Here is a 10,247-nt window from a genome sequence, read left to right on the forward strand (position 1 = left end):
GAACAGGTCTGGAGTATGATTTCACGTTTTATTTTATACATTTATTCAAATTTTTATAATTAAAAAAAATTTAGAGTGAAATCAACAGTTAGTTTTACCCAAAAATTAAAACTACAATTAGCAATCGGGTTTAGCAATGTTGTCCATAAATGCCATAGGCAGAAGAATAAGGACCAGCAAAGCAAAAACTAGAACCTCACCACCTCGCCTATGGTCAAGAACATCCCAAGACAGTCCTGCCCACTTCTGGTCAGCTTTGGATTTGGAACTAGATTATCCTGTTTGTTAAAAGTGCTTCTAATAAAGGTGTGACCAAGAGAGAACTCCGGGACTGAGAAACTTGCTTGCTGCATAGGCTTCAAAACTCCCTCATTCTTCCTCCTCGGTATTATTTTTAAAACTCTGCTCAGGAACCCTCAGTAAGTTTTTACCAACTGCTGTCAACTAATAATCAGCCCTCGAAAAACAAAACAAAAACAAAACAAACCAACAGAGCAATCTGTCTCCAGATTTACAGAAGGTTCAGGCTGCACCCAACCTGCAAAGCCACCAGCACACACACACACACACACACACACACACACACACACACACACACACTCACACACACACACACACACAGTGATACATAATCCAAAAGACACTGTAGTATTTGAATTCCAGGTGACTTTATTATGAGATCCTCATGTCCGCACATGTTTCAGGAATCACTCTGAAGAAACAAAAAATAATTCACTCTTGAGAGTTCCTGTTCACTGGCTTCCTAAACTAGGACTACTCTAAAAATCCAGACCCAGAATTTTGAGGGAAAGCGGCACTGTACTTGATCAGCACTGACACGATGACTCCAGAATGTTTTCCACCTGTAGCAGTAAGTGTGTTTGCTCCAGATCACATTACCCCATTACCTGTCTTATCTCAGTCATTAGACCAAGGCTTCCAGAGGACAGAGAACACATCCATTTCATCTTAACTATCTATCTCCAAAGCATATGGCTCAAAGATATGTGTTTGCAATGAGTCAAAATTATTTAGCTCTGGAAGAACTGTTTGACTGAAAAACTAAAAATTCTTGCTGACCTAGATGGTAATGGTTTAATCCCAGCACTTGGGAGGCAGAGGCAGGCAGATCTCTAAGAGGTCTACATAGTGAGTTCCAGCTCAGCCATAAAATCATTTAAGGGTTACTTCTAATGATATTTTAAAGAAGAAAAGTCAAAATTTACAACCTTATATGAAGACTACCCAGATGCTAACTCCTTAAGGATGAATTATTCAAACACTGATTTTATTACAACAAAACCTGTAAACTAGACATGGTAGTTCATGTATGTCCATAATTCCAGCACTCGGGAGATCACAAGTTTAAGGCCAGTCTAGGCTAAATAAAGATACCCTGTCTCAAAAACTAAAATATAAAACTACATCTTTAGAAAAGGCAGCAAAAACTGCTCATTCAAGCAATATTATTTCTGGTAATGTTGTAACTTAAAATGCTTCACTACTTAACACTGAATTTCTGTTTCATGAACTCAGCCCTGAAGCTATTTTTACACATATAAAATGAAATCACATACAGTCATTTAAAAGCAATGAAAAGATTTTCCCAATCATACCTTACTTTAGACCAGGAAAAGATATATAATTAAAGTAAGTTTTAGAGAATGACAAATGGTAAACTGTCACATCAAAACCAGAAACCACCAGTTTTCAAATACAAAAACTACATAAAAGTCATCTAGCTAAGATGAAGCCACTGCTCGATTTTATACTGTAGACGAAGAGTAGAAGTACACAGTAGGCGGATTCTTAGATTATCTATTAACCCACTCCACCCTAACAGACTAACCTGGCGTCCTAACCAACAAAGACTATCGTATCTGCAATTAAAATTTTAAAAATTTAGTATGAAATATTCACACTTAAAGGTAAAAACATTCTAGAAAGTTGTAAATGTTTTAGTCGATGGTTTTTGTTGTTTTGTTTGTATGTGGCAAGTAAGTATTTTACTCAGGGCCTTCACTATATCCCAGCAGTGGGATGTTCAAGTGCTTACAGTGAATAATTTCTTTTCCTGATTCCATAATAAAATACCCTGACAAAACAACTGATTGGAGAAAGGATTTATTTTGGCTCACAGTTCAAAAGCACAGTCCATCATGGCAGAGAATTCAAGTGGTTAAGATTTTGGTGCAGCTGATCATATAACATTAAGGATCAGGAAGAGAGAATGCATCATGGTGCTCAGTTCCCCTTTTCTACTATACAGACCAGGATCCCAGCCAAGGAATGGTGCCAGCCACGTTAACATTAACAATCTTAAACCCTGACCCTACAGACACAGAAAAACTATCTGCTTATCGATGACCCACAATGAATGTGGGAATTCAAAGTTATAGAAGGGAAAGACTCCATGCAGAAAAACATTTAACACACAGCTCTGTCACAGCAAATCAGTAAGAGTAGATTCAATATTCTAACAGGAGAATACATAGCTGGTATACAAAGCAGAGAAGACAGCAAATGCCTGAATTTGAATGCCAACTTTTGCAGATGGTAGCTCTTAAAATTTAAGACTTGGTTTTCTTATCTGTAAAATGGAGAAATGCCCAGTTGTTAGTATAATTTTAAAAGTGACAACTTTCCTATATCCAGCCTAGCTCCCAATTAAATGAAACAGAGACTGTAAGATTCATTTAATCAATCTTTATGGCACAATAGCTGAGCAGTTACTAATCTATTCTATTCCTCTAAGCTAATCTGGCTACCTCCCAGCCAAAATCCCCAAGATAATACTTGTATTTTAGTAATGATCTTGCTCTCTCTGCTCCAGATGTGTTCTCATGGTGTCTCTCCAACCCTTTCCTCATGGCAAATCTTTCCTCCTCCTCCTCCTCCTCCCTCCTCCTCCTCCTCCCTCCTCCTCCTCCTCCTCCTCCTCCTCCTCCTCCTCTTCCTCCTCCTCTTCCTCTTCCTCCTCCTCCCCCTTCTCCTCCTCTTCCTCCTCCTCTTCTTCCTCCTCTTCCTCCTCCTCTTCCTCTTCTCCCTCTTCTTCCTCTTCTTTCTATTCTCTCCCCCCACACCCCTTGGCTGACTCGGATCTGAGGCCCAGCACTATTGTCCTCTGCTCAGTTACTCCATGATCAGCTTTTATTGACAAATCTGGGAATAAATGGGGAGCAATATTTACACAACATGGAGACTCTTAGAATAAAAGCATTACAATGACACGTCCAATTGCAACCAGACATAGAAATCAGCAGAGGCAGAGGAACCAGCACTTAACTAATACAAGGATAAACTTTACATGGTGTACAATAACATTACTCTTACACTCAATACAAAATGGAGATAGAAGAGACTGGTACACTGCCTCAAACACTTGGGACTGTTCTATAAATAATACTTTTATTGGCCACTCTAAGAATTATACTCATTTTCCAAAATATAGACATCTCAAATAACAGTTATGAGAAAACCTGTATGCACTGGTACAATTTATCTAATCGTAAGATTAAAAAACACCTGTTGAAAACAATCAACTGTGTAATTCTGCTTATGTGTAAAAAAGAAAACTATATACACGATAGGAAAGAAAATACTTAAAATTGCTACTCATGGGTTAAAAATGAGATTACTAAAACATAATTCTATACAGTTAACTGCAAACTACCATGTATTTTTAAAATAAGTTTTAAAATAAAATGATTTAAAGATAATGTTGCAAAAAAAAAAAAAGAACCACATTTATTTAGGGAAACATTTAAAGTTATACATAGTTCCCAGTCATGATATAAAAGATTGAAGCACATAGTAGACAGCAACCACACAGCAACCACTTGAGTCTAGTTTTCCTGGTCTCATAAACAAATGTTTTCAATGAAAAAACTCTTTCTTGTAAATTAATCGCAAATTTGGCCTCCATTTTACAACCATATTTCACTTGATGGTGTTCCCAATTAAATCTAACTCACCTCACCAGCTCTCTGACTGATACAACACCCCTAGGCAGTGCCTCTGCTGTTCTCCTGGTATGGGTGCACTGAGGTATTGTATCCATACTCACCGATGGCATGGAAATCACTTATCAAAGTATCTGGGGGAAAAGACTATTACACAGAGCCTTCATAAAAGAGATGTATTGATGTAGCCCTCAATAAGTTTCTTGATGTAGAGAAAATATAAAAGGCAAAACAATAATCAACTGAGACAAATGAAAAACTATGCTTTCAAATAATAAACTTGAGGGAAGGGTACTAGAAAGATGGCTCTGCTGTTAAGAGCATGTATTGCTCTTCTGTAGGACCCAATTTGATTCCCAGCACCTACACTGAACAGCTTACAACTGCCTATTAGTCTAGTTCCAGGGGATCCAATGAATTCTTCTGTCCTCTACAGACAACCAAACATACTCTCCCTTCCTCCCCCTCTCCCTTTCTCCTTCCCTACCTGCCACCCCTCATACACACACACACACAAACACACACACACACACACACACACACAAATAAAATCTTAAAAAGTAACAACTAAATCACACTTATATTTCTAAAGCTAAACGAGAAAATTAAAACTATTCTACACAAATATAATGAAGTTTAAAAGCAACTTTACATCTCTTTTTCCTGGCAATCCAGTTAGGTAGGAAAGGTACTGTTCTTGCCTGCCTGTGGCTCCCAATTTATAGATATATGTATAGTTGTAGAACCATGAGTCATACTCCCAATTCCTTGCCTTCACATGAAAGTCCTTTCTTCATCCCACATGATGTATTAATTTTCAGACAATTTGCTAAGGAGCACATATCTGATCTCTCATGTGCATTCACCCCAAAAATATATGACCTCTTTTATATACAACTCAAGAAAAGTCAATTAGCCTTCCACAAATGACAAAGCTGATAAATATTAAGACGGCAGGGTATCTAAGAGAATGATCCAGTTCATAAGGGTCAGAAAATCTGTGAAGAATGGCTGAAGAGAGATGGGGAGAGAATGGAACAACTGTCACACACGCATATTCTCCACAAGAATCTGTTACCAAATACACAAAGGAATCATGCTATTCTCAGCAGTTCAAAAGCTCGACAAACATTTACTGATTATCTAGTGTCCTAGCTGTTTCTAGTACTGTGACAAGCACCATGATCAAAAGCAACTTGGGAGAAAGAATTAATTTCATCTTACAATTTCCAGGTCATAATCTATTACTTAGGGAAGTCAGAGCATGAACTCAAAACAGGAACCTAGAATCAGGAACTGAAGTAGAGAGTATGGAGGCATGCTGCTTACTGGCTTGCTCCTCATGGCTTGCTCAGACAGCTTTCTTATATCAGAAAATGCCACCACTACCCCACCCCCGTTTGTCTACAAGCCAATCTAATGGAATCATTTTTCTCAGCTGAGGTTTTGTCTTCCCAGATGACTCTGGTTTACGTCAAGTTAACAACAGACTGACCAACACAACTAGTCTAACCGAGGCTTTGGATAGCACAGATATAAAGGTAAGTAAGTCGAGTACCAATCCTCAAGAGATTAAGACTATCAAAGGTGACAAGAAAATACATAATATAAAATGAAAAGTATTTTAAAAGCTACAGGAACAAGGAGAATGACAACCATTAATTCTCTGGCGGAGAAGCCAATAGAAAAGTTTCCGATAAGATAGGAGTTAAAGAACAGGGAAAAAAGAACAGCATGTGCAGAAGCCTGCAGGCGGAAAGCTCTGCAATTAATCTGGAGTGGGAGAACAAAGGGTACACGGAGGAGTGGCGAGGGGAGACAATTTAAACTGGGATTGGTGGGGAGTGTTAGAGAGCACAGGATCTCACAATCTCTATCCCAAGGACTTTTAGAACAAGAAACTATGGAATATTTATTGATACGACATTTTAAAGTGGGAGCTCCACCCTTAGAAACATATTTTGGAAAGATTACTCCAGTAGGAAGACACATTTAGAGGATAACAGTTGAGGCAAAGAGGTTTATTGTGGTGTGGCTATTGCTAGCTCAGGTAAGGATAAAGATGAAAAGGTACAGACAGAAGAAATCCCTAGGAGGTAAAGATCAAACAGAATCTACATCTTAATTCAGGAGAGCATGTGGATAATCATGGCTACGGCAGGTGATACAAGACAAATCCAGGCAATCATTCTAACAATATTAGAGACCTGGCCAAGGACTGGTTCACTGCCGTTGAGAAAAAGGGATGGAGGAAGAGGAGGAAAGAGGGGCAAATGTGAGTCTGCCTTTGGACTTGCGTCAATGAAGCTTTGAAGTGGTGAGAGGGGAGGACGAGGAGAGTCAAAAGACAGGAGAGAATGAGACAAACATTGGAAATCAGTATTTAAGTGACTAAAGGAAACATGTGAAAAAGGGAAATAAAAACCATGGGGAAAGCAAACACTAAGTCAGAGATGCATGTTGACGCTGACAAAGGCAAGGGAAGAGCTGAAACTGAATATTACTCTAAATGTGAAGCAAGGTTTTCTAACAGAACTTATCACAAACAGGAAGAGACCACCTTATGAGGCAATGTGCCGAATCAAGTAAATGCCTGTCAGAATGTGTGGGGTCCTCTCTGAAGAATGTCAACTGAGAGCATTTGCGATTCACAGGGTGCTCAGTCAATTCATCTCCCCCAAGGATTGCAACAAAGCTTTTCAGTGACTAGCCCTCCCTTCCTAAAGCCTGACTGTGTGCTTATTCATTTCCCATCCTTCACCACTGCTAACCACCTTCTACCATAATCTTGTCTGCTTTTTTCTCTTCTTCCACGGGTCTAAATGTCTATCCTAAGAGGGTGAAACGCTCATTTATTCCATGGTTTCACACATCTATTTTCCTCTTACTACTTACCGAATATCATCCCTCTCCTACCATGTCTATCATTCTTCAAAAATAAGCAAACAAATAAAATACTAACCAATGGTATCTGATTTACAGACAGCCCTGAGCCAAGACTGCTTACTCAGCCCTCCATCCCCTGATCTCTCCCACAGCTCAGGACAGAACACAGTAGCCCCTGTTCACTGCAGTGATTTTTTTTTTTTTTTTTTTTTTTTTTTTGTAAAGAGACAGAGGGGTTAACAGAAAATATTTGGGAACCAAAATAAAAAAGGCCTATGAGGGAGAATCAGATCTGTGCTCTAGACTCTACTCCACTACTAACTGTGAGCCTTCTAACCTCTACCCATTACCATCTCAGGTCTGAGAAAGCCTGGCACTGGCTAAGTAAATCACTCCAGCACACACTTTCTCAAAACCTACTCTCCTTTGCTTATCACAATCACTTAACTATGTAATTTGCAGTAGAGTAGCTATTGTCCCTACCTACACACTGGACTGCCAACTCCATACAGGCAGAAAGCAAATGTCTCCCATCTCAACACTGCAAAATAAAAACCCACTGACTGAATCATGCTAAAATAGATGTTAAGATCCCTTTCTAAGAGACTGCTTACATGGCCTCCAAGCCTGAGGAACTGAGTTCATTCCCCAGGACCCACATGCTGGAAAGAGAATTGACTCCTCCAAAGATTCCTTCTGACCATCACACAGCATGCCATGGCACAGGCACAAACACAGATGCACGATAGATAGATAGATAGAGATAGATAGATAGATAGATAGATAGATAGATAGATAGATAGAGATAGATAGATAGATAGATAAAGATGTAAAACAAATTTCTAAATTCTAGTATGTTTTGCTTTTTTTTACTTTAAAAAGTCACTGGCAAAACTTTAAACACAAACTCCAGCTATGATCTCAAATACACACATAATCAGCTGTACATAAATTTACATAAGAAATTAAGAAAAAAAGAGGAACTTGTTTCCCAAAATCTTTACATTTCTCTTGCTCATTCCCATGAGAAGAAACTATTCAGGTACTTACTCAAAGGTATGAAAACTGTGCCCAAAACTTTGTACAAGATAAATGTGCAAACGCATATCCAACATCAACGATCCTTACTTAACATCAGCACTGTCGTTTAGCAGTTTAGATAATATATACCGGTGTAGATTTAAAACTGTACTTTAACACTGGCAAGTTGAGAGCGCTACACACAAGCTGCAAAATTCCAAACTTTATCAGCAAATCACGTTGCAGTGTGATTTTAATGATTTCATAATAATCAGAGGAAAACAAGTTTTTGGTTTAGCAATTACAAGCTGCCATTTCGTCTGATCAGGTGACCTTCCGTGTGTAAAACTTTAAATCTTGTCAAAGTGAGTGAAAGTTTTGTCAAGTTGTATGGCACACCACCTTAGGCAAACAAGGTTAGCAAAGCACAGGTCAATTTGCTCTTCAAATGCTGAGTGAGTCCTACTCCTCAACTATCAGAGCTTGGCGATGTGTCAATTGGCACCCTTAAATAAGAATGCAGGTGATTCCAGGAATGCATGAAAACACACACACACACACACACACACACACACACACACACACACACACACACAAAGATGCTGAAAATATATGTGTGTATATATTGCCACTTAGAGAAAATTGGTCAAATATTTAAAAATCCAATGACTTAAATTTTTCAGAAGTTATGGGTGGCTTACATTGAAATATAGTTAAATCCCTGGTAAAGAGGCACTACTTCACAGAATCACTTGGAGCCGCTCTCCAAGGCGTCCGCATGGCTAAGTCAACACCACTGATCTGATCATGAGGGGGCTAGTATGCCCCTTAGCACCCCCTCTCCCGAAGACTCAGGCTCTAATCACTGAGCGAAGAGTCCCTTGAGATCCCACAGCGTTTCCCTGGACTTCAGAAGCTGGGCAACCCATGTCCGAGGGGGGTGGGGGGTGAGGAGAATGAATTCAAGCCCCCTCCTCCATCCCTTCCTGAAAATTAATGAATTGGCCGTACGATTGTTTATCTAATGAGGTGTGTAGTGGCCTCTACTGGTGCTTGTGTGAGCACAAGAATGTCCCACTCTTACAAGTGGGATGAGCCTGGGGGAGGGGAAAGAGGCGAGGGGTGAACCTGCCTCCCGGTACAAAGCACAGAACTGGACCCCAGAGCTCCGGGCCCGACCCCGGAGGCGCCCCTCCCCCGGTAGAACCCCCTCCTGCCCGCTCCGCTTTCAGCCACGCGAGACCCTTTTTCTCTCCAGCAATGGGAGCCGAGGCGGAGAAGTTCCTGCACGTTCCCCTCTGGATCCTAAACAACAACAAAAAACCCACCGCAGCGGCCGCAGGAGCCGGTGCCGCGCCCCAGCCCCCACGGCGTCCCGGGCCCGGCCCCGCTTACCTGCGGACTGCGGCGGGGAGCCGTTCTTCGCGGCCGCGGCGCCGGACGCCGGGCACCCGAGCAGCAGCAGCAGCGGCAGCAATAGCAGCAGCGGCCGTGGCGGGCAGCAGTGCGGGGAGGAGGAGGTGCTGAGGAGTCGCCCGGCTTCACGCTCCGCCGCCATCTCTACCCCACGAGCGGCGGCGGCGGCGGCGGCGACAGCGCCGCGGAGCGCTCGCGCCCTTCCCTCAGCGCGCTTCAGCCGGTCCCTGCGCCGCAGGCTCGGCTCCAGCCCGGCCCGGCCCGGCCCGCGAGGCCCCCTCGCGCGCCCAGGGGGAAAGACTGCGGGCGCCTCCCTCCTGCAGCGGGGCGGGGAGGAGAGCAGAGAAGGGAGTCAGTACATTCCGGGCGAGAGCTGGGGGTGCCTCGGTCTCTCCAGGTTCCAGGCGCCGCCACCCGCCGCCGACTCGGGCTCCTCACGGTAGAGCGAGGGGCGGAGACCGAGGGGTGGGGGCGGGCGCCGGAGCGCGCCGTGCCGCGCACGCTCACAGCCGCGCACGCGCGCCTCCCCTCCCCACGAGCACCCTCTTCGCGCCCCGCGGCCTGCCGGGCTCCAATCCCGGCGGTCGCTTCGCGGGCAGCCGCGGCGGTGGAGCCGAGCTGGCGCAGGGGCAGGCGGCGGGCCGACTCCCCTCCCCCCTTGCTCTCCCGGAACCGGGCACGGGCGCTGGGCGCGCGCGCCGGGCGCTGCTGCTGCTGCTGGCGTCAGGGAAACCCCGGAGAAGCGATCCGCCTCCTTGCCTCCCGCCTCCCGCTCCTAACCCGAGGGAGAGATTTCCCCTCACCTCCTCGGACGGCTTCAAAGGGTACGGAGACCTGAGGCAGAGTCGCTCGGACGCCTGAGCTGCTCACGGAGGCCGCGAGCCTGCTCGCACCTCTCTGCCCCGGGCCTCTATATAGGGCCTCAGAGGAAACCGAATGGCCTCCGGGAGGAAACCTGGGTTC

At 43.5% G+C, this 10,247-nt stretch overlaps 1 protein-coding gene across 5 annotated transcripts in view; it reads right to left on the minus strand.

Annotated features, from left to right (window-relative positions):
* Nucleotides 1–9,754, minus strand: part of Neo1 (neogenin 1) — a 153,079-nt gene extending 143,325 nt beyond the window's left edge. For 4 of the 5 annotated variants that reach the window (XM_032909405.1, XM_032909407.1, XM_032909404.1 and 1 more), the window contains exon 1: nt 9,264–9,753. In XM_032909405.1, the coding sequence (XP_032765296.1) occupies nt 9,264–9,426 (163 nt within the window). In that variant the 5' untranslated portion in view covers nt 9,427–9,753. Of the gene's footprint in view, nt 1–9,263 lie in introns of all 5 variants that reach the window. The other variant, XM_032909403.1, reaches the window with a different exon arrangement.
* Between the last annotated feature and the right edge of the window lie 493 nt (nt 9,755–10,247).

Source organism: Rattus rattus, chromosome 8 (genome assembly GCF_011064425.1).
Source record: "Rattus rattus isolate New Zealand chromosome 8, Rrattus_CSIRO_v1, whole genome shotgun sequence".
Classification (NCBI taxonomy): Eukaryota; Metazoa; Chordata; class Mammalia; order Rodentia; family Muridae; genus Rattus; species Rattus rattus.